The sequence below is a fragment of the Oncorhynchus nerka genome, linkage group LG6 (assembly GCF_034236695.1).
Source record: "Oncorhynchus nerka isolate Pitt River linkage group LG6, Oner_Uvic_2.0, whole genome shotgun sequence".
Lineage (NCBI taxonomy): Eukaryota > Metazoa > Chordata > Actinopteri > Salmoniformes > Salmonidae > Oncorhynchus > Oncorhynchus nerka.
In genome coordinates this window covers 14,559,813-14,584,582 of record NC_088401.1, presented here as the reverse complement: position 1 = coordinate 14,584,582, position 24,770 = coordinate 14,559,813, and the positions used below count along the sequence as shown (strand labels likewise).

Sequence of the window (24,770 nt, the reverse complement as noted above, 5' to 3'; positions counted from 1 at the left end):
CCTACTGACACAGACCTCTACTCTGATACTGATACTATGTCCTACTGACACAGACCTCTACTCTGATACTATGTCCTACTGACACAGACCTCTACTCTGATACTGATACTATGTCCTACTGACACAGACCTCTACTCTGATACTATGTCCTACTGACACAGACATCTACTCTGATACTATATCCTACTGACACAGACCTCTACTCTGATACTGATACTATGTCCTACTGACACAGACCTCTACTCTGATACTGATACTATGTCCTACTGACACAGACCTCTACTCTGATACTGATACTATGTCCTACTGACACAGACCTCTACTCTGATACTATATCCTACTGACACAGACCTCTACTCTGATACTATGTCCTACTGACACAGACCTCTACTCTGATACTGATACTATGTCCTACTGACACAGACCTCTACTCTGATACTGATACTATGTCCTACTGACACAGACCTCTACTCTGATACTGATACTATGTCCTACTGACACAGACCTCTACTCTGATACTGATACTATGTCCCATTGACACAGACCTCTACTCTGATATTTTGTCCTACTGACACAGACCTCTGATATTGAAAGACTAAGACTGGATAAAATAGTAGTCATGCTTATTTATAAAGCCTTATCATGGCCATTTTCTAAATCAGTGATCATCTGTTTGTATTTTCATTGTGATAATGAATTGTGAATCCTGTCATGCAGTACCCCCTGTCTCCCAGCAGAGTGTGCCAGTCTGAGTCATGCAGTACCCCCTGTCTCCCAGCAGAGTGTGCCAGTCTGAGTCATGCAGTACCCCCTGTCTCCCAGCAGAGTGTGCCAGTCTGAGTCATGCAGTACCCCCTGTCTCCCAGCAGAGTGTGCCAGTCTGAGTCATGCAGTACCCCCTGTCTCCCAGCAGAGTGTGCCAGTCTGAGTCATGCAGTACCCCCTGTCTCCCAGCAGAGTGTGCCAGTCTGAGTCATGCAGTACCCCTGTCTCCCAGCAGAGTGTGCCAGTCTGAGTCATGCAGTACCCCCTGTCTCCCAGCAGAGTGTGCCAGTCTGAGTCATGCAGTACCCCTGTCTCCCAGCAGAGTGTGCCAGTCTGAGTCATGCAGTACCCCCTGTCTCCCAGCAGAGTGTGCCAGTCTGAGTCATGCAGTACCCCTGTCTCCCAGCAGAGTGTGCCAGTCTGAGTCATGCAGTACCCTCTGTCTCCCAGCAGAGTGTGCCAGTCTGAGTCATGCAGTACCCCTGTCTCCCAGCAGAGTGTGCCAGTCTGAGTCATGCAGTACCCCTATCTCCCAGCAGAGTGTGCCAGTCTGAGTCATGCAGTACCCCCTGTCTCCCAGCAGAGTGTGCCAGTCTGAGTCATGCAGTACCCCCTGTCTCCCAGCAGAGTGTGCCAGTCTGAGTCATGCAGTACCCCCTGTCTCCCAGCAGAGTGTGCCAGTCTGAGTCATGCAGTACCCCTGTCTCCCAGCAGAGTGTGCCAGTCTGAGTCATGCAGTACCCCTGTCTCCCAGCAGAGTGTGCCAGTCTGAGTCATGCAGTACCCCCTGTCTCCCAGCAGAGTGTGCCAGTCTGAGTCATGCAGTACCCCTGTCTCCCAGCAGAGTGTGCCAGTCTGAGTCATGCAGTACCCCCTGTCTCCCAGCAGAGTGTGCCAGTCTGAGTCATGCAGTACCCCCTATCTCCCAGCAGAGTGTGCCAGTCTGAGTCATGCAGTACCCCCTATCTCCCAGCAGAGTGTGCCAGTCTGAGTCATGCAGTACCCACTGTCTCCCAGCAGAGTGTGCCAGTCTGAGTCATGCAGTACCCCCTGTCTCCCAGCAGAGTGTGCCAGTCTGAGTCATGCAGTACCCCCTGTCTCCCAGCAGAGTGTGCCAGTCTGAGTTTCCCTGCCCTGTTATATGTTTGGATATGGTAAGGATTGGGTTTTGACGACGCTGATCCTAGATCTGTGGTTAGGAGGTGGATTTGCAGATGGAGAGATGCCAGGCTGACAGACTTGCTGACCACGTCTCAGGGTTTATAATCTCAGGTGACCATCTCAGACTTAACATGATCTTCTGGCTACAGCCTATCTATCCCTCTCCCTTCATAATGATGGCTTTTACATGACTGTTTCCACGGCTACTTCCAGTGGTTTTCAGAAAGGATTCACACCCCTTGAGTTATAAATATATATATATATATATATATATATATATATACAGTGGGGAGAATAAGTATTTGACACACTGCCAATTTTGCAGGTTTTCCAACTTACAAAGCATGTAGAGGTCTGTAATTTTTATCATAGGTACACTTCAACTGTGATAGACGGAATCTAAAACAAAAATCCAGAAAATCACATTGTATGATTTTTAAGTAAATAATTGTTATTGCATGACATAAGTATTTGATACATCAGAAAAGCAGAACTTAATATTTGGTACAGAAACCTTTGTTTGCAATTACAGAGATCATACGTTTCCTGTAGTTCTTGACCAGGTTTGCACACACTGCAGCAGGGATTTTGGCCCACTCCTCCACACAGACCTTCTCCAGATCCTTCAGGTTTCGGGGCTGTCGCTGGGCAATACGGACTTTCAGCTCCCCCCAAAGATTATCTATTGGGTTCAGGTCTGGAGACTGGCTAGGCCACTCCAGGACCTTGAGATGCTTCTTACGGAGCTACACCTTAGTTGCCCTGGCTGTGTGTTTTGGGTCGTTTTCATGCTGGAAGACCCAGCCACGACCCATCTGCAATGCTCTTACTGAGGGAAGGAGGTTGTTAGTCAAGATCTCGCGATATATGGCCCCATCCATCCTCCCCTCAATACGGTGCAGTCGTCCTCTCCCCTTTGCAGAAAAGCATCCCCAAAGAATGATGTTTCCACCTCCATGCTTTACGGTTGGGATGGTGTTGTTGGGGTTGTACTCTTCTTCCTCCAAACACGGCGAGTGGAGTTTAGACCAAAAAGCTCTATTTTTGTCTCATCAGACCATATGACCTTCTCCCATTCCTCCTCTGGTTCATCCAGATGGTCATTGGCAAACTTCAGACAGGCCTGGACATGCGCTGGCTTGAGCAGGGGGACCTTGCGTGCGCTGCAGGATTTTAATCCATGACGGCGTAGTTTGTTACTAATGGTTTTCTTTGAGACTTTGGTCCCAGCTCTCTTCAGGTCATTGACCAGGTCCTGCCGTGTAGTTCTGGGCTGATCCCTCACCTTCCTCATGATCATTGATGCCCCACGAGGTGAGATCCTGCATGGAGCCCCAGACCGAGGGTGATTGACCATCATCTTGAACTTCTTCCATTTTCTAATAATTGCGCCAACAGTTGTTGCCTTCTCACCAAGCTGCTTGCCTATTGTCCTGTAGCCCATCCCAGCCTTGTGCAGGTCTACAATTTTACCCCTGATGTCCTTACACAGCTCTCTGGTCTTGGCCATTGTGGAGAGGTTGGAGTCTGTTTGATTGAGTGTGTGGACAGGTGTCTTTTATACAGGTAACGAGTTCAAACAGGTGCAGTTAATACAGGTAATGAGTGGAGAACAGGAGGGCTTTTTAAAGAAAAACTAACAGGTCTGTGAGAAACGGAATTCTTACTGGTTGGTAGGTGATCAAATACTTATGTCATGCAATAAAATGCTAATTAATTACTTAAAAATCATACAATGTGATTTTCTGGATTTTTGTTTTAGATTCCGTCTCTCACAGTTGAAGTGTACCTATGATAAAAAATTACAGACCTCTACATGCTTTAAGTAGGAAAACCTGCAAAATCGGCAGTGTATCAAACACTTGTTCTCCCCACTGTGTATATATATATATATATATATATATATATATATATATATATATATATATATATGTAAAATATAAAAAGAATGTTACAGCCTGAATTTAAAATGAATTTAAAAACATGTTTCACACTCATTTTCACGCAAACCCCATAATGACAAAGTGAGAATAATGCAGAAATATCTCATTTACATACAGTGCCTTGCGAAAGTATTCGGCCCCCTTGAACTTTGCGACCTTTTGCCACATTTCAGGCTTCAAACATAAAGATATAAAACTGTATTTTTTTGTGAAGAATCAACAACAAGTGGGACACAATCATGAAGTGGAACGACTTTTATTGGATATTTCAAACTTCTTTAACAAATCAAAAACTGAAGAATTGGGCGTGCAAAATTATTCAACCCCCTTAAGTTAATACTTTGTAGCGCCACCTTTTGCTGCGATTACAGCTGTAAGTCGCTTGGGGTATGTCTCTATCAGTTTTGCACATTGGATTCAGGTCTGGACTTTGTCTTGGCCATTCTAACACCTGGATATGTTTATTTTTGAACCATTCCATTGTAGATTTTGCTTTATGTTTTGGATCATTGTCTTGTTGGAAGACAAATCTCCGTCCCAGTCTCATGTCTTTTGCAGACTCCATCAGGTTTTCTACCAGAATGGTCCTGTATTTGGCTCCATCCATCTTCCCATCAATTTTAACCATCTTCCCTGTCCCTGCTGAAGAAAAGCAGACCCAAACCATGATGCTGCCACCACCATGTTTGACAGTGGGGATGGTGTGTTCAGGGTGATGAGCTGTGTTGCTTTTACGCCAAACATAACGTTTTGCATTGTTGCCAAAAAGTTCAATTTTGGTTTCATCTGACCAGAGCACCTTCTTCCACATGTTTGGTGTGTCTCCCAGGTGGCTTGTGGCAAACTTTAAACGACACTTTTTATGGATATCTTTAAGAAATGGCTTTCTTCTTGCCACTCTTCCATAAAGGCCAGATTTGTGCAATATACGACTGATTGTTGTCCTATGGACAGAGTCTCCCACCTCAGCTGTAGATCTCTGCAGTTCATCCAGAGTGATCATGGGCCTCTTGGCTGCATCTCTGATCAGTCTTCTCCTTGTATGAGCTGAAAGTTTAGAGGGACAGCCAGGTCTTGGTAGATTTGCAGTGGTCTGATACTCCTTCCATTTCAATATTATCGCTTGCACAGTGCTCCTTGGGATGTTTAAAGCTTGGGAAATCTTTTTGTATCCAAATCCGGCTTTAAACTTCTTCACAACAGTATCTCGGACCTGCCTGGTGTGTTCCTTGTTCTTCATGATGCTCTCTGCGCTTTTAACGGACCTCTGAGACTATCACAGTGCAGGTGCATTTATACGGAGACTTGATTACACACAGGAGGATTGTATTTATCATCATTAGTCATTTAGGTCAACATTGGATCATTCAGAGATCCTCACTGAACTTCTGGAGAGAGTTTGCTGCACTGAAAGTAAAGGGGCTGAATAATTTTGCACGCCCAATTTTTCTGTTTTTGATTTGTTAAAAAAGTTTGAAATATCCAATAAATGTCGTTCCACTTCATGATTGTGTCCCACTTGTTGTTGATTCTTCACAAGTTTTATATCTTTATGTTTGAAGCCTGAAATGTGGCAAAAGGTCGCAAAGTTCAAGGGGGCCGAATACTTTCGCAAGGCACTGTAAGTATTCACACCCCTGAGTTAATACATGTTAGAATCACCTTTGGCACCCGTTACAGCTGTGAGTCTTTCTGGGTACGTCTCTAAGAACTTTGCACACCTGGATTGTACAATATTTTCACATTATTCTTTTTAAAATGATTCCAGCTCTGTCAAGTTAGTTGTTGATCATTGCTAGAAAGCCATTATCAAGTCTTGTCATAGATTTTCAAGCAGATTTAAGTCAAAACTGTAACTCGGCCACTCAGGAACATTCACTGTCTTCTTGGTAATCAACTCCAGTGTAGATTTGGCCTTGTGTTTTAGGTTATTGTCCTGCTGAAAGGTGAATTCATCTCCCAGTGTCTGGTGGAAAGCAGACTGAACCTCTAGGATTTTTCCTGTGCTCTATTCTGTTTACTTGTATAAAAACAACTCAGATGACAAGCGTACCCATAACATGATGCAGCCACCACCATGTTTGAACATATGAAGAGTGGTACTCGGTGGTGTGTTGTGTTGGATTTACAGCAGCCCTAACGCTTGTATCCAGGACATTAAGTTAATTTCTTTGCCACATTCTTTCCAGTGTTACGTTAGTGCCTTATTGCAAACAGGATGCGCGTTTTGGGAATATTTGTATTCTGTACAGGCTTCCTTCTTTTCACTCGGTCATTTAGGTTAGTATTGTGGAGTAACTACAATGTTGTTGATCTATCCTCAGTATTCTCCCATCACAGCCATTAAACTCTGTAACTGTTTTAAAATCACTGCTAGCGAGCGGCATGGTGAAATCCCTGAGCAGTTTCCTTCCTCTCCAGCAACTGAGTTAGGAAGGACGCTTGTATCTTTGTAGTGACTGGGTGTGTTGATACACCATCCAAAGTGTAATTAATAACTTGCACCATGCTCAAAGGATATTCAATGTCTGTTTTTTCTTTTCGTTTTACCTTCTACCAATAGGTGCCCTTCTTAGCGAGGCATTGGAAAACCTCTAGTCTTTGTGGTTAAATCTGTGTTTGAAATTCTTTGCTCGACTGAGGGACATTACATGTGTGTATGTGTGGGGTACAGAGATGGGGTAGCCATTTAAAAATCATATTAAACACTATTTTTGCACACAGAGTGAGTCCACACTTATTATGTGACTTGTTAAGCAAATTCTTATTTTGGCTTGCCATAACAAAGGGGTTGAATACATATTGACTCCAGACATTCCAGCTTGTCATGTTTAAGTCATTTGTAAAAATGTTTAAAAACCTAATTCCACTTTGAGATGATGGAGTATTGTGTGTAGGCCAGTGACACAAAATCTCTATTTAATCCATTTTAAATTCAGGCTGTAACAGAACAAAATATGGAAATGAAATTATGCACCTGGTACTTATCAGGAAATGATGCACCTGGTACTTATCAGGAAATGATGGACCTGGTACTTATCAGGAAATGATGCACCTGGTACTTATCAGGAAATGATGCACCTGGTACTTATCAGGAAATGATGCACCTGGTACTTATCAGGAAATGATGGACCTGGTACTTATCAGGAAATTATGCACCTGGTACTTATCAGGAAATGATGCACCTGGTACTTATCAGGAAATGATGGACCTGGTACTTATCAGGAAATGATGCACCTGGTACTTATCAGGAAATGATGCACCTGGTACTTATCAGGAAATGATGCACCTGGTACTTATCAGGAAATGATGCACCTGGTACTTATCAGGAAATGATGCACCATCTTTTTTATGTTTTAGAAAGAGTCACTCACTCTCACAGACACAAACAGAAGAGTACATTGCATTCCAGTTGTGTTTTTATTGACCATAAACAAGAACATTGTAGAGTACACGGACTAGATATTGCTGGTCCCATTGTGGTTCCATTACCACTCAAACAAACAAAACCTTGTGAATCTGTTTGGTAAATCCATAGCGTGGCTTCCTGAGAGAAGTGTACACTTGTTCACTAAATACTTTTTTATTTTATTAATTGGACTTGTATAAGCAGAGAGTTTAGAGAGTTTTCGTCCATTCTTTTTAAATCAATGAGGGGAACCAGGGCACATTTGGGCAGACACAGAATTCACCTGGAGTCTTTGTGATATGTCTGGGAAAGCATTTTAGTGTTACACTCCTGCTGCCTAGCCTGCTTCATTTGTTTACAGAAATTAATTTTTGTGCCAACCACTGCCCCCTAGTAACTCCATAGCAACTTATCACATTGGCTGTTAGACACACCTAAAATATGCCACTTAAAGCCAGTCCTGTCTTTGGGGTTATCACTGTGCAATTGTCTTCTCTTCAATCCCTACCATAATAATACTACATTATATCAATCCCTACCATAATAATACTACATTATATCAATCCCTACCATAATAATACTACATTATATCAATCCCTACCATAATAATACTACATTATATCAATCCCTACCATAATAATACTATATATATCAATCCCTACCATAATAATACTACATTATATCAATCCCTACCATAATAATACTACATTATATCAATCCCTACCATAATAATACTACATTATATCAATCCCTACCATAATAATACTACATTATATCAATCCCTACCATAATAATACTACATTATATCAATCCCTACCATAATAATACTACATTATATCAATCCCTACCATAATAATACTACATTATATCAATCCCTACCATAATAATACTATATTATATCAATCCCTACCATAATAATACTATATTATATCAATCCCTACCATAATAATACTATATTATATCAATCCCTACCATAATAATACTATATTATATCAAGACTTTCCAGTTGCCATTTGTGATCCTACCTCCCATTATTTTCATCCAGGATTTTCTGTTGAACTTCTCAACCAATAGTATGGCGTCTGTCTGATCGGAATACACACGTGTGTTTGTACAAAGCACATGATGAAGGTGCTCCTAGATGCTGATCTGAGGTCAGTGTAGCAGTACTTTGATCTCATTCATAACATGTAAACATTTCAGGATATACTTTGTTTTCCCCCATTTGATAGATAATATTGCTCTAAGACATTTCTTTATTTCATTCACATTCTCAAAATATGCCTACTTTAGTAGAAAATAAAAACAGTTTATATATAGTATACTCATAATAAAAAAATACCTGATGAGGTACAATCTATATGCAAAATACATTCACAGAATTAGAAAAGCTTTCAAAAAGCCAATATAAAGTAGATGCCATTTCAACATATCAAAGCACAGTGCTTATCTAAAAAAAGTCAGTCAAATGCCATTGGTAACAAAATAATGCTTATCTTTTTTTATTTTTTTTATCTTTGACGATAAGTCAGTTTGACATGCTGGGAGGCTTACTCAACGGTTGTATAGGCTACGCAATATTTTAACCCTTTATATTTGTCCCATTCTAACCCTTCCCGAGGCGTATCGTATCATCATTTTAGGCAATAAAGTTTCAACGTGTGATGTGTCAGATATATCAGTGAAACATGATCTGTACACAGTCAGATCATATGGGTTTGTAGCCTGGGTAAGTGTCAGGTAATACAGAAATCACACTGTAAAAATACTGCTGATTTTGTGAATCAAATACATTACAAAATAAAGCACTGTCACTTTTACTCCCTCAAAAAGCCCCAAAAAACCTCTGAACTGCTACCTAGGCAACAGTGGAGGACAGGGTGGAGTGACATCACTTCATCCTACGATGTCATTTCCTCTTCCTGGAACCCAGGTGCCGCCTCGTGGCCGCCTCCACCCTCCTCCTCTCCGCCTCCTCTGCTCTCTTCCTCTCCTCCTTCAGTTCTTTATACCTCCACTTGGGAAGCTGCAGGAAGTCGCCCCCTCCGTCTTTAAAGCTGCTCTTCCTGTGGACTCTCTCAGGTTCAAAGGTCGGCGTTGGGGCCTTAGAGATTCTCACCTTGGGAATGGACATCCCCGGCCGCACACTGCTATACTTCACCATACCCAGAGGCAGCAGGCTAGTCTTTCTCAGGGCCATGGAGGAAGAGGTCCCAGCCCCAGACACCTTACCGAGGGTAGGGTTAGTCGTGGTGGGGTTTTTGTTCGGCGGTAGCAGAATGGTCCGCCGGTCCTTTGGAGGTTTGGGCACCAGAGTGACCCGTGAGTTCTGGAAGAGTTTGCCGTGGTTGTCGAGCCTCTCAGGGTTCTGGGTTTTCAGTTCTTTGGCCCGTTGGCGTCGGAGGATCTCTGGGACGGAGTAGCGACGTTTACCCACGCAAGGTGGGCTTGTCGGACACACCTGAAGAGCAAGTACAAACAGGTATATCAGAAGAAGGGGGGGGGAGCAATGAGAACACGAAGACAGAGAGATAGGTTAAATACAGTAGAAGTGAGAGGAACGAAGAAACAGACGTTTCTAACTCACTGTGGAACAAGCCATCACCACGAAGGGGCTCCCCAGTGCTGTTGTCACGGTGACTAGGTGATCTAAGACTCCTTCGTCGTCAGGTTCTGTGATGTTGGCAAACGTCAGAGCATTTCGTATGCTGTCTGATATACGCTGCATACAGCCTCGAGGCTCCCGGGCCTTAGATACTAGAGACGCCAGCTGGGGCCACTCTGGACTGGAACAATTATATCAGATTAGGAAATAATACGATTGGAAGAATTGCAATATGAAACTATACAGATGGCATCGTATAATGATAATAAGAATCACCATCACCCTCATCATCATCCCCATCACCACCATCATCATCATCATCACCATCATCCTCATCCCCATCACCACCATCATCATCATCATCACCAGCATCCTCATCATCATCACCACCATCATCATCATCACCACCATCCTCACCATCATCCTCATCATCACCATCATCCTCATCATCATCCCCATCATCATCATCATCACCACCATCATCATCATCATCACCATCACCAGCATCCTCATCATCATCACCACCATCCTCATCACCACTCATCAAGTATAGTCTACCTGTATGCGTCACATAGTTGATAAGGACAGGGTCTGGAGTGGAGACGTGTCATGGCCCAGGCGGTGTCGTAGCGTCCTGTGAAAAACGCCCACTCTCTGGAGGTCAGCTGACGACCAAAGTCCCTCGCCTCCGTGTCAGCTCCTTACAGAGGAGAAAGAGAGGAGGAGAGAGAGAAGGAAAGTAGGACAGAGTGGAGGAAAGAGGAGGAGATAGTAGGAGGGAGAGGGAGGAGATAGTAGGAGAGAGAGAAGGAGATAAATGTATGACGAGATCCTTCAGATGTCAAATTGAACCCTACTGGTAGATGTTATTTCTGCTTTAAATTACTGTTTGAAGTTAAATATTATTGAAATATGAATGATGAAATATATGTTAAAGTAAGTTAAATATAAACAAGGTGAATTTGTTTGTCCGTCTGTGTACTTACCTGCTAGCATCAGGGCTCGTACACACTCCACCCTGCCCTGCATAGCAGCCTTCATCAGAGCGGTGAAGCCATGACAGTTCCTCCTCTCTATGTCCAGACCAGGGGAGTAGTTCAACAGGTAGTTACTGATCATTATGTGACCTGGAGGGGGGGCGAGATGGGGAGAGCCTTGTGAACCTTTTTGAACTGTGTGGATCTGTGTGTGTGCGCATGCGAGGGTGTGTGGGTCTGTGTGCTTGCATGCGGTGTGTGTGGGTCTGTGTGCTTGCATGCGGTGTGTGTGGTTCTGTGTGTGCGCATGCGAGGGTGTGTGGGTCTGTGTGTGCGCATGCGGTGTGTGTGGGTCTGTGTGCTTGCATGCGGTGTGTGTGGTCTGTGTGCTTGCATGCGGTGTGTGTGGGTCTGTGTGCTTGCATGCGGTGTGTGTGGGTCTGTGTGTGCGCATGCGAGGGTGTGTGGGTCTGTGCTTGCATGCGGTGTGTGGGTCTGTGTGCTTGCATGCGGTGTGTGTCGGTCTGTGTGCTTGCATGTGGTGTGTGTCGGTCTGTGTGCTTGCATGTGGTGTGTGTGGGCCTGTGTGCGCGCATGCGAGTGTGTGTGGGTCTGTGTGCGCGCATGCGGTGTCTGTGGGCCTGTGTGCGCGCATGCGAGTGTGTGTGGGCCTGTGTGCGCGCGGGTCTGTGTGTTTGTGTGTCGTACCTGCCTGTGCAGCTGTGATGAGGGCGGTATTCCCCTCAGTGTCCTGCCAGTTGACATCCAGGTGACAACACTGAGCCAACGCTATGACAACGTCAACGTAACCCTGGTAGCATGCCACCATCAGCCCCGTCTGTGTGTGAGAGAGAGAGAGCGAGAGAGAGAGAGATATAGAGAGATATAGAGAGATATATATATATATATATATAGAGAGAGAGAGATATAGAGAGATAGAGAGATATATATATATATAGAGAGAGAGCGAGCGAGAGAGATAGAGATATAGAGAGAGATATAGAGAGAGAGCGAGATATAGAGAGATAGATATATATATATATATAGAGAGCGAGAGAGATAGAGAGAAAAGGTTTAAAAGGCTATCTCAGACAGTCACAGGCGTTTTAATGTTCTGTCTTCAATAGCTCTGTTTCTCCCTCCCACCCTCTCTACCTATAGCGCTGAGGTGGTTACTGTTCCGGGAAGGCCACTGTGCGTCTGCATGGCAAAGTTGGTTCCTGAATAGACATCTAGTTGACAGTGCTAGTTCTGTTCTGATGCTTAACTGGGGAAACATGATATGAGATCCAAGCCAGTGTCAATGAGGTTAGACAACAACGGGAGGCCTGTATGTACGGTCCAAAACTAATATCATACCGTCAACATTAAATCAGTTTTGTTTGCTGTTAAAACAGAATTTCGATCCTTGCAGAAAACTCCTACTGCTTTCTGTCACGCCATGTTTTTGGAATGCCGTGTTCTTGGAATGCCAGTGAAATGTGTGTGTATACAGCTTGGAATCTCCTGGAAAAGTTCCAGTGTTTTCCGGAAGGCCAACACTTCATCAGCCAAAACAAACACTCCTGCCAGAGAGGGAGGATGGGGGGTGTAGATGAGTGGAGAGAGGCAAAGGAGAGGAGATAGAGACAGAGAAATGATAGAAGAGGTATTGGTTACAAAGGAGAGGAGAAGGAGACAGAGAAATGATAGAAGAGGTATTGGTTACAAAGGAGAGGAGATAGAGACAGAGAAAGGATATAAGAGGTATTGGTTACAAAGGAGAGGAGATGGAGACAGAGAAAGGATAGAAGAGGTATTGGTTACAAAGGAGAGGAGATGGAGACAGAGAAATGATAGAAGAGGTATTGGTTACAAAGGAGAGGAGATAGAGACAGAGAAAGGACAGAAGAGGTATTGGTTACAAAGGAGAGGAGATGGAGACAGAGAAAGGATAGAAGAGGTATTGGTTACAAAGGAGAGGAGATGGAGACAGAGAAAGGATAGAAGAGGTATTGGTTACAAAGGAGAGGAGATGGAGACAGAGAAAGGATAGAAGAGGTATTGGTTACAAAGGAGAGGAGATGAGACAGAGAAAGGATAGAAGAGGTATTGGTTACAAAGGAGAGGAGATGGAGAAAGGATAGAAGAGGTATTGGTTACAAAGGAGAGGAGATGGAGACAGAGAAAGGATAGAAGAGGTATTGGTTACAAAGGAGAGGAGATGGAGACAGAGAAAGGATAGAAGAGGTATTGGTTACAAAGAAGAGGAGATGGAGACAGAGAAAGGACAGAAGAGGTATTGGTTACAAAGGAGAGGAGATGGAGACAGAGAAAGGATAGAAGAGGTATTGGTTACAAAGGAGAGGAGATAGAGAAAGGATAGAGGAGGTATTGGTTACAAAGGAGAGGAGATGGAGACAGAGAAAGGATAGAAGAGGTATTGGTTACAAAGGAGGAGATGGAGACAGAGAAAGGATAGAAGAGGTATTGGTTACAAAGGAGAGGAGAGAGAGAAAGGATAGAAGAGGTATTGGTTACAAAGGAGAGGAGATGGAGACAGAGAAAGGATAGAAGAGGTATTGGTTACAAAGGAGAGGAGATGAGACAGAGAAAGGATAGAAGAGGTATTGGTTACAAAGGAGAGGAGATGGAGAAAGGATAGAAGAGGTATTGGTTACAAAGGAGAGGAGATGGAGACAGAGAAAGGATAGAAGAGGTATTGGTTACAAAGGAGAGGAGATGGAGACAGAGAAAGGATAGAAGAGGTATTGGTTACAAAGGAGAGGAGATGGAGACAGAGAAAGGACAGAAGAGGTATTGGTTACAAAGGAGAGGAGATGGAGACAGAGAAAGGATAGAAGAGGTATTGGTTACAAAGGAGAGGAGATAGAGAAAGGATAGAGGAGGTATTGGTTACAAAGGAGAGGAGATGGAGACAGAGAAAGGATAGAAGAGGTATTGGTTACAAAGGAGGAGATGGAGACAGAGAAAGGATAGAAGAGGTATTGGTTACAAAGGAGAGGAGAGAGAGAAAGGATAGAAGAGGTATTGGTTACAAAGGAGAGGAGATGGAGACAGAGAAAGGATAGAAGAGGTATTGGTTACAAAGGAGAGGAGATGGAGACAGAGAAAGGATAGAAGTGGTATTGGTTACAAAGAAGAGGAGATAGAGAAAGGATAGAAGAGGTATTGGTTACAAAGGAGAGGAGATAGAGACAGAGAAAGGATATAAGAGGTATTGGTTACAAAGGAGAGGAGATGGAGACAGAGAAAGGATAGAAGAGGTATTGGTTACAAAGGAGAGGAGATGGAGACAGAGAAAGGATAGAAGAGGTATTGGTTACAAAGGAGAGGAGAAGGAGACAGAGAAAGGATAGAAGAGGTATTGGTTACAAAGGAGAGGAGATAGAGACAGAGAAAGGATAGAAGAGGTATTGGTTACAAAGGAGGAGATGGAGACAGAGAAAGGATAGAAGAGGTATTGGTTACAAAGGAGAGGAGAGAGAGAAAGGATAGAAGAGGTATTGGTTACAAAGGAGAGGAGATGGAGACAGAGAAAGGATAGAAGAGGTATTGGTTACAAAGGAGAGAGATGGAGACAGAGAAAGGATAGAAGTGGTATTGGTTACAAAGAAGAGGAGATAGAGAAAGGATAGAAGAGGTATTGGTTACAAAGGAGAGGAGATGGAGACAGAGAAAGGATAGAAGAGGTATTGGTTACAAAGGAGAGGAGATGGAGACAGAGAAAGGATAGAAGAGGTATTGGTTACAAAGGAGAGGAGATGGAGACAGAGAAAGGATAGAAGAGGTATTGGTTACAAAGGAGAGAGAAGGAGACAGAGAAAGGATAGAAGAGGTATTGGTTACAAAGGAGAGGAGATAGAGACAGAGAAAGGATAGAAGAGGTATTGGTTACAAAGGAGAGGAGAAGGAGACAGAGAAAGGATAGAAGAGGTATTGGTTACAAAGGAGAGGAGATAGAGACAGAGAAAGGATAGAAAAGGTATTGGTTACAAAGGAGAGGAGATGGAGAAAGGATAGAAGAGGTATTGGTTACAAAGGAGAGGAGATGGAGACAGAGAAAGGATAGAAGAGGTATTGGTTACAAAGGAGAGGAGATAGAGAAAGGATAGAAGAGGTATTGGTTACAAAGGAGAGGAGATGGAGACAGAGAAAGGATAGAAGAGGTATTGGTTACAAAGGAGGAGATGGAGACAGAGAAAGGATAGAAGAGGTATTGGTTACAAAGGAGAGGAGATAGAGAAAGGATAGAAGAGGTATTGGTTACAAAGGAGAGGAGACAGAGAAAGGATAGAAGAGGTATTGGTTACAAAGGAGAGGAGATGGAGACAGAGAAAGGATAGAAGAGGTATTGGTTACAAAGGAGAGGAGATGAGACAGAGAAAGGATAGAAGAGGTATTGGTTACAAAGGAGAGGAGATGGAGAAAGGATAGAAGAGGTATTGGTTACAAAGGAGAGGAGATGGAGACAGAGAAAGGATAGAAGAGGTATTGGTTACAAAGGAGAGGAGATGGAGACAGAGAAAGGATAGAAGAGGTATTGGTTACAAAGGAGAGGAGATGGAGACAGAGAAAGGACAGAAGAGGTATTGGTTACAAAGGAGAGGAGATGGAGACAGAGAAAGGATAGAAGAGGTATTGGTTACAAAGGAGAGGAGATGAGACAGAGAAAGGATAGAAGAGGTATTGGTTACAAAGGAGAGGAGATAGAGAAAGGATAGAGGAGGTATTGTTACAAAGGAGAGGAGATGGAGACAGAGAAAAGGATAGAAGAGGTATTGGTTACAAAGGAGGAGATGGAGACAGAGAAAGGATAGAAGAGGTATTGGTTACAAAGGAGAGGAGAGAGAGAAAGGATAGAAGAGGTATTGGTTACAAAGGAGAGGAGATGGAGACAGAGAAAGGATAGAAGAGGTATTGGTTACAAAGGAGAGGAGATGGAGACAGAGAAAGGATAGAAGAGGTATTGGTTACAAAGGAGAGGAGAAGGAGACAGAGAAAGGATAGAAGAGGTATTGGTTACAAAGGAGAGGAGATAGAGACAGAGAAAGGATAGAAGAGGTATTGGTTACAAAGGAGGAGATGGAGACAGAGAAAGGATAGAAGAGGTATTGGTTACAAAGGAGAGGAGAGAGAGAAAGGATAGAAGAGGTATTGGTTACAAAGGAGAGGAGATGGAGACAGAGAAAGGATAGAAGAGGTATTGGTTACAAAGGAGAGGAGATGGAGACAGAGAAAGGATAGAAGTGGTATTGGTTACAAAGAAGAGGAGATAGAGAAAGGATAGAAGAGGTATTGGTTACAAAGGAGAGGAGATGGAGACAGAGAAAGGATAGAAGAGGTATTGGTTACAAAGGAGAGGAGATGGAGACAGAGAAAGGATAGAAGAGGTATTGGTTACAAAGGAGAGGAGATGGAGACAGAGAAAGGATAGAAGAGGTATTGGTTACAAAGGAGAGGAGAAGGAGACAGAGAAAGGATAGAAGAGGTATTGGTTACAAAGGAGAGGAGATAGAGACAGAGAAAGGATAGAAGAGGTATTGGTTACAAAGGAGAGGAGAAGGAGACAGAGAAAGGATAGAAGAGGTATTGGTTACAAAGGAGAGGAGATAGAGACAGAGAAAGGATAGAAAAGGTATTGGTTACAAAGGAGAGGAGATGGAGAAAGGATAGAAGAGGTATTGGTTACAAAGGAGAGGAGATGGAGACAGAGAAAGGATAGAAGAGGTATTGGTTACAAAGGAGAGGAGATAGAGAAAGGATAGAAGAGGTATTGGTTACAAAGGAGAGGAGATGGAGACAGAGAAAGGATAGAAGAGGTATTGGTTACAAAGGAGGAGATGGAGACAGAGAAAGGATAGAAGAGGTATTGGTTACAAAGGAGAGGAGATAGAGAAAGGATAGAAGAGGTATTGGTTACAAAGGAGAGGAGACAGAGAAAGGATAGAAGAGGTATTGGTTACAAAGGAGAGAGATGGAGACAGAGAAAGGATAGAAGAGGTATTGGTTACAAAGGAGAGGAGATGAGACAGAGAAAGGATAGAAGAGGTATTGGTTACAAAGGAGAGGAGATGGAGAAAGGATAGAAGAGGTATTGGTTACAAAGGAGAGGAGATGGAGACAGAGAAAGGATAGAAGAGGTATTGGTTACAAAGGAGAGGAGATGGAGACAGAGAAAGGATAGAAGAGGTATTGGTTACAAAGGAGAGGAGATGGAGACAGAGAAAGGACAGAAGAGGTATTGGTTACAAAGGAGAGGAGATGGAGACAGAGAAAGGATAGAAGAGGTATTGGTTATGAGACAGAGAAAGGATAGAAGAGGTATTGGTTACAAAGGAGAGGAGATAGAGAAAGGATAGAGGAGGTATTGGTTAAAAGGAGAGGAGATGGAGACAGAGAAAGGATAGAAGAGGTATTGGTTACAAAGGAGGAGATGGAGACAGAGAAAGGATAGAAGAGGTATTGGTTACAAAGGAGAGGAGAGAGAGAAAGGATAGAAGAGGTATTGGTTACAAAGGAGAGGAGATGGAGACAGAGAAAGGATAGAAGAGGTATTGGTTACAAAGGAGAGGAGATGGAGACAGAGAAAGGATAGAAGTGGTATTGGTTACAAAGAAGAGGAGATAGAGAAAGGATAGAAGAGGTATTGGTTACAAAGGAGAGGAGATGGAGACAGAGAAAGGATAGAAGAGGTATTGGTTACAAAGGAGAGGAGATGGAGACAGAAAAAGGATAGAAGAGGTATTGGTTACAAAGGAGAGGAGAAGGAGACAGAGAAAGGATAGAAGAGGTATTGGTTACAAAGGAGAGGAGATAGAGACAGAGAAAGGATAGAAGAGGTATTGGTTACAAAGGAGAGGAGAAGGAGACAGAGAAAGGATAGAAGAGGTATTGGTTACAAAGGAGAGGAGATAGAGACAGAGAAAGGATAGAAAAGGTATTGGTTACAAAGGAGAGGAGATGGAGAAAGGATAGAAGAGGTATTGGTTACAAAGGAGAGGAGATGAGACAGAGAAAGGATAGAAGAGGTATTGGTTACAAAGGAGAGGAGATAGAGAAAGGATAGAAGAGGTATTGGTTACAAAGGAGAGGAGATGGAGACAGAGAAAGGATAGAAGAGGTATTGGTTACAAAGGAGGAGATGGAGACAGAGAAAGGATAGAAGAGGTATTGGTTACAAAGGAGAGGAGAGAGAGAAAGGATAGAAGAGGTATTGGTTACAAAGGAGAGGAGATGGAGACAGAGAAAGGATAGAAGAGGTATTGGTTACAAAGGAGAGGAGATGGAGACAGAGAAAGGATAGAAGTGGTATTGGTTACAAAGGAGAGGAGATAGAGAAAGGATAGAAGAGGTATTGGTTACAAAGGAGAGGAGATGGAGACAGAGAAAGGATAGAAGAGGTATTGGTTACAAAGGAGGAGATGGAGACAGAGAAAGGATAGAAGAGGTATTGGTTAAAAAGGAGAGGAGATGGAGACAGAGAAAGGATAGAAGAGGTATTGGTTACAAAGGAGAGGAGATAGAGACAGAGACATGACAGAAGATGTATTGGTTACAAAGGAGAGGATATGGAGACAGAGAAAGGATAGAAGAGGTATTGGTTAAAAAGGAGAGGAGATGGAGACAGAGAAAGGATAGAAGAGGTATTGGTTACAAAGGAGAGGAGATGGAGACAGAGAAAGGATATAGGAGGTATTGGTTACAAAGGAGAGGAGAAGGAGACAGAGAAAGGATAGAAGAGGTATTGGTTACAAAGGAGAGGAGATAGAGACAGAGAAAGGATAGAAGAGGTATTGGTTACAAAGGAGAGGAGATGGAGACAGAGAATGGATAGAAGAGGTATTGGTTACAAAGGAGAGGAGATAGAGACAGAGAAAGGATAGAATAGGTATTGGTTACAAAGGAGAGGAGATAGAGAAAGGATAGAAGAGGTATTGGTTACAAAGGAGAGGAGATGGAGACAGAGAAAGGATAGAAGAGGTATTGGTTACAAAGGAGAGGAGATAGAGAAAGGATAGAATAGGTATTGGTTACAAAGGAGAGGAGAAGGAGATAGAGAAAGGATAGAAGAGGTATTGGTTACAAAGGAGAGGAGATGGAGACAGAGAAAGGATAGAAGAGGTATTGGTTACAAAGGAGAGGAGATAGAGAAAGGACAGAAGAGGTATTGGTTAAAAAGAAGAGGAGATGGAGACAGAGAAAGGACAGAAGAGGTATTGGTTACAAAGGAGAGGAGATGGAGACAGAGAAAGGACAGAAGAGGTATTGGTTACAAAGGAGAGGAGATGGAGACAGAGAAATGATAGAAGAGGTATTGGTTACAAAGGAGAGGAGATGGAGACAGAGAAAGGATAGAAGAGGTATTGGTTACAAAGGAGAGGAGAGGGAGACAGAGAAAGGATAGAAGAGGTATTGGTTACAAAGGAGAGGATATAGAGAAAGGATAGAAGAGGTATTGGTTACAAAGGAGAGGAGATGGAGAAAGGATAGAAGAGGTATTGGTTACAAAGGAGAGGAGATGGAGACAGAGAAAGGATAGAAGAGGTATTGGTTACAAAGGAGAGGAGATAGAGAAAGGACAGAAGAGGTATTGGTTAAAAAGAAGAGGAGATGGAGACAGAGAAAGGACAGAAGAGGTATTGGTTACAAAGGAGAGGAGATGGAGACAGAGAAAGGACAGAAGAGGTATTGGTTACAAAGGAGAGGAGATGGAGACAGAGAAATGATAGAAGAGGTATTGGTTACAAAGGAGAGGAGATGGAGACAGAGAAAGGATAGAAGAGGTATTGGTTACAAAGGAGAGGAGAGGGAGACAGAGAAAGGATAGAAGAGGTATTGGTTACAAAGGAGAGGAGATAGAGAAAGGATAGAAGAGGTATTGGTTACAAAGGAGAGGAGATGGAGACAGAGAAAGGATAGAAGAGGTATTGGTTACAAAGGAGAGGAGATGGAGACCGAGAAAGGATAGAAGAGGTATTGGTTACAAAGGAGAGGAGATGGAGACAGATAAAGGACAGAAGAGGTATTGGTTACAAAGAAGAGGAGATGGAGACAGAGAAAGGATAGAAGAGGTATTGGTTACAAAGGAGAGGAGATGGAGACAGAGAAAGGATAGAAGAGATATTGGTTACAAAGGAGAGGAGATGGAGAAAGGATAGAAGAGGTATTGGTTACAAAGGAGAGGAGATGGAGACAGAGAAAGGATAGAAGAGGTATTGGTTACAAAGGAGGAGATGGAGACAGAGAAAGGATAGAAGAGGTATTGGTTACAAAGGAGAGGAGATAGAGACAGAGAAAGGACAGAAGAGGTATTGGTTACAAAGGAGGAGATGGAGACAGAGAAAGGACAGAAGAGGTATTGGTTACAAAGGAGGAGATGGAGACAGAGAAAGGACAGAAGAGGTATTGGTTACAAAGGAGAGGAGATAGAGACAGAGAAAGGATAGAAGAGGTATTGTTTACAAAGGAGAGGAGATGGAGAAAGGATAGAAGAGGTATTGGTTACAAAGGAGAGGAGATGGAGACAGAGAAAGGACAGAAGAGGTATTGGTTACAAAGGAGAGGAGATGGAGACAGAGAAAGGATAGAAGAGGTATTGGTTACAAAGGAGAGGAGATGGAGACAGAGAAAGGACAGAAGAGAAATTGGTTAAAAAGGAGAGGAGATGGAGACAGAGAAAGGATAGAAGAGGTATTGGTTACAAAGGAGAGGAGATGGAGACAGATAAAGGACAGAAGAGGTATTGGTTACAAAGAAGAGGAGATGGAGACAGAGAAAGGATAGAAGAGGTATTGGTTACAAAGGAGAGGAGATGGAGACAGAGAAAGGATAGAAGAGGTATTGGTTACAAAGGAGAGGAGATGGAGACAGAGAAAGGACAGAAGAGGTATTGGTTACAAAGGAGAGGAGATGGAGACAGAGAAAGGATAGAAGAGGTATTGGTTACAAAGGAGAGGAATAAAGGACAGTACAATAGAGACAGCAAACTAGGGATATTCTTTCTATTAGGAGTCAAATGTATATATTATAGTATCGGCGGCAGGTAGCTAAGCTGTTAGAGAGGCAAGCCAGCAACCGGAGGTTTGTCAGTTTGAATCCTGGGTCTGACTGGGAAAATAATCTGTTGGGAAGTGAGCTGGAAACCAGAGGGTTGCTGGTATCAAATCCTAGATGCCATTGACTGCCGTTGTGCCCTTGAGCAAGGCACTTAACCTCCCACAACAACTGCGCCCAGTGTGGCAATCCCCTGCTCCAACCTCTACATGTATGTAACAGTCCTCTTTTCCAACCTCCACACAGTGGTGGGTGGTATAAGGCGCTTTGGTAACAAAATGGATGGCACTGTGATAGACTGCATCCAATTTGCTGAGTAGAGTATTAGAAGCTATTTTGTAGATGACATCGCCGAAGTCGAGGAACGGTAGGATCGTCAGTTTTACTAGGGTAAGTTTGGCGGCGTGAGTGAAGGAGGCTTTGTTGCGAAATAGAAAGCCGATTCTAGATTTGATTTTGGATTGGAGATGTTTGATATGAGTCTGGAAGGAGAGTTTACAGTCTAGCCAGACACCTAGGTATGTGTAGATGTCCACATATTCTAGGTCAGAACCGTCCAGAGTAGTGATGCTAGTCGGGCAGGCGGGTGCGGGCAGCGAACGGTTGAAAAGTATGCATTTGGTTTTGCTAACGTTTAAGAGCAGTTGGAGGCCACAGATGGAGTGTTGTATGGCATTGAAGCTCGTTTGGAGATTAGTTAACACAGTGTCCAAAGAAGGGCCAGATGTATACAGAATGGTGTCGTCTGCGTAGAGGTGGAACAGGGAATCACACACAGCAAGAGCGACATCGTTGATATATACAGAGAAAAGAGTCGCCCCGAGATTTGAACCCTGTGGTACCCCCATAGAGATTGCCAGAGGTCCGGAGAACACACTGAACTCTGTCTGCGAAGTAGTTGGTGAACCAGGCAAGGCAGTCATTTGAGAAACCAAGGCTATTGAGTCTGCCGATAAGAATACGGTGATTGACAGAGTCGAAAGCCTTGGCCAGGTCGATGAAGGCGGCTGCACAGTACTGTCTTTTATTGATGGCGGTTATGATATGGTTTAGTACCTTGAGCGTGGCCCGTGACCAGCTCGGAAACCGGATTGCACAGCGGAGAAGGGACGGTGGGATTTGAAATGGTCTGTGATCTGATTGTTAATTTGGCTTTCAAAGAATTTAGAAAGGCAGGGAAGGATGGATATAGGTCTGTAACAGTCTGGGTCTAGAGTGTAATCCCCCTTTGAAGAGGGGGATGACCACGGCTGAACAGACTGGTAATAGGGGTTGCAACAATGGCGGCGGATAATTTTGGAAAGAGAGGGTCCAGATTGTCTAGGCAAGTAGCTGCGAGGGGTGCGGAGCTGTTGGCCGGGGTTGGGGTAGCCAGGAGGAAAGCATGACCAGCTGTAGAGAAATTCTTATTGAAATTTTTGATTATCGTAGATTTATCGGTGGTGACCGTGTTGCCTAGCCTCAGTGCAGTGGGCAGCTGGGAGGAGTTGCTCTTGTTCTACATGGAATTTACAGTGTCCCAAAACTTTTGGGAATTAGAGCTACAGGATGCAAATTTCTATTTGAAAATCTAGTCTTTGCTTTCCTGACTGACTGTGTGTTAGCAGTCCGGGGAAAGTAGAAGCGTCTGCTCCGTCGTCAGGCGAAGGCCGGTTGAAGGCACAGCTGATGGAATTAGGTCTCCGGACCAGTCGTGGTGGTACGGCGGGGCGCCGTGTTGACGAAGGGACCGTGCCAGATGGCGAAAGAGGTATTGTAGTTGTGGTAATTTAGTTTGCTAGCCGGGAGAAGCGCCTGGCTCAGGGCACGCTTCGGGGCTGGGTCACTCAGTGGCAGCTATCTAGCTGTGATGATCAACGGTCCGGGGTTTATGGCAGGAATCTAAGTCCTCTTAATCTTAGTGTTAAAAGAAAACCAGAAGGACTGCAGCTCTCGAGGGCCTGTCTAACAGCTATGTTGGTGAGAAGGTGTGTTTGCATTAACCTGCAATCATGATTAATGTCAGGTGATGGTTTAAAGCAACAGGTTGCAACAGGTTGTGTGTGTGTGTGTGTGTGTGTGTGTGTGTGTGTGTGTGTGTGTGTGAGTGAGTGAGTGCGTATGTGGTTGGTTGGGTGGGTGGGTTGGGTGGGTGGGGGGGTTATGAGACAAGCCTATTGAGTGCTGAGGCTAAAAATAATGCCAGACACTCACGGCTCAACCCTGAAACAATCACCCTGAGAGGTACTTCTAGGGAACGACTGTGTGTTTGTGTGTGTGTGTGTTTGTATACATTTGTGTGTGTGTGTGTGTGTGAGTGTGTGTGGCTGATTTAAGTGATTTGTGTGCTGTATTATCATGAATTCATGGAATAACTGAGCAGCGAAATTGTTCATTGGTGTTTAAATTCTACGTGAGACGATGGCTGTGTGTGTGAAATATTGCCTTTGCACGTATTGTACCTGGCCATACACATAGCGGAAGTTCTGATGTTTTAAATTTAGGGCGCTGGCTTGTTCTTAAAGCAGATTAATGTGTGTCCTTCTCAAATCCTAATCTGTTCTGTAGTGGATTGATGTTGCTCCCAGCTCTTGCACTAGGTTCTGCATAACTGCTTAGCAGCTTCAAAAGGATTTGAATGTTGTTGTTTTTTTAAACGCACTTCAAACTGTTATGAATTTAAATTTGAAAAAAGTTTCATTCATAATAATTTTAAGTGCTTTTCAAGACACACAAAGTCACTTAACATACAGAAGGAAACCAGCAGGATAAAAAGCTATAAAAATCACATTAAAATAAGTCGGGATATAAAAATAGACTAAACATGATGACAGACTAACCAGGGAAGTGAACTAGACGGAGGACGGAAAGCTAAGACAACAGAGAATCTGTGTGAAGAGGTGTGTCTTTAGTGTGGATGACATTGTTCTGTAACTAAGACAACAGAGAATCTGTGTGAAGAGGTGTGTCTTTAGCGTGGATGACATTGTTCTTTAACTAAGACAACAGAGAATCTGTGTGAAGAGGTGTGTCTTTAGTGTGGATGACATTGTTCTGTAACTAAGACAACAGAGTATCTGTGTGAAGAGGTGTGTCTTTAGCGTGGATGACATTGTTCTGTAACTAAGACAACAGAGAATCTGTGTGAAGAGGTGTGTCTTTAGTGTGGATGACATTGTTCTGTAACTAAGACAGCAGAGAATCTGTGTGAAGCGGTGTGTCTTTAGTGTGGATGACATTGTTCTGTAACTAAGACAACAGAGAATCTGTGTGAAGAGGTGTGTCTTTAGCGTGGATGACATTGTTCTGTAACTAAGACAACAGAGAATCTGTGTGAAGAGGTGTGTCAAATATCATCTATTTGATCAGCAGGTGTTAAAAAACATGTCTAATCATACATTTCCTAGAACAAAACATTACAGCCAAAATGCCAGAGCGCAGGATAAAAAAATAAAACATTATTGAACCTTTATCTGACTTGGCAAGTCAATTAAGAATACATTTGTATTGACAAAGACGGCCTGCGGGGATGTAAATGTAGGACAAAACCCACAACACGACAAGAGAGACCTAAGACAACAACACAACATGGAAGCAGCACAACATGACAACACGGTAGAAACACAACAACACAACATGGCAGCAACACATGATAACACAGCATGGTAGCAGCAACATGATAACACAGCATGGTAGAAACACAACATGACAACACAGCATGACAACACAGCATGGTAGAAACACAACATGACAACACAACATGATAACACAGCATGGTAGCAGCAACATGACAACACAGCATGGTAGCAGCAACATGATAACACAGCATGGTAGAAACACAACATGACAACACAGCATGGTAGAAACACAACATG

General features: G+C 43.4%; 2 protein-coding genes across 2 annotated transcripts in view; one reads left to right on the top strand and one right to left on the bottom strand.

The window, feature by feature from the left end:
- The first annotated feature begins 887 nt into the window (after positions 1-887).
- On the top strand, positions 888-1,712 carry LOC135572048 (keratin-associated protein 12-1-like). The gene is made up of 2 exons (XM_065019049.1): positions 888-1,305; positions 1,480-1,712. Exons 1-2 carry the CDS (start codon positions 888-890, stop codon positions 1,710-1,712), a joined length of 651 nt encoding a protein of 216 aa, XP_064875121.1.
- Positions 1,713-7,275: 5,563 nt separating this feature from the next.
- The window catches only part of LOC115115055 (ankyrin repeat domain-containing protein 33B-like), a 35,221-nt gene continuing 17,726 nt past the window's right edge, over positions 7,276-24,770 (bottom strand). Inside the window, exons 2-6 of the mRNA XM_065019286.1 lie at positions 11,569-11,698; positions 10,870-11,010; positions 10,442-10,583; positions 9,866-10,064; positions 7,276-9,739 (exon numbers count right to left, since the gene is read on the bottom strand). Of these exons, the coding sequence (XP_064875358.1) occupies positions 9,188-9,739; positions 9,866-10,064; positions 10,442-10,583; positions 10,870-11,010; positions 11,569-11,698 (1,164 nt within the window). The 3' untranslated portion in view covers positions 7,276-9,187. The remainder of the gene's footprint in view (positions 9,740-9,865; positions 10,065-10,441; positions 10,584-10,869; positions 11,011-11,568; positions 11,699-24,770) is intronic.

Bases quoted from the DNA above. Each gene is read 5' to 3' on its own strand.
- LOC135572048 (XM_065019049.1), top strand. From the start codon at position 888: ATGCAGTACCCCCTGTCTCCCAGCAGAGTGTGCCAGTCTGAGTCATGC. The intron at 1,306-1,479 runs GTGTGCCAGTCT...GTCTCCCAGCAG, and splicing joins TACCCCTATCTCCCAGCAGA to AGTGTGCCAGTCTGAGTCAT.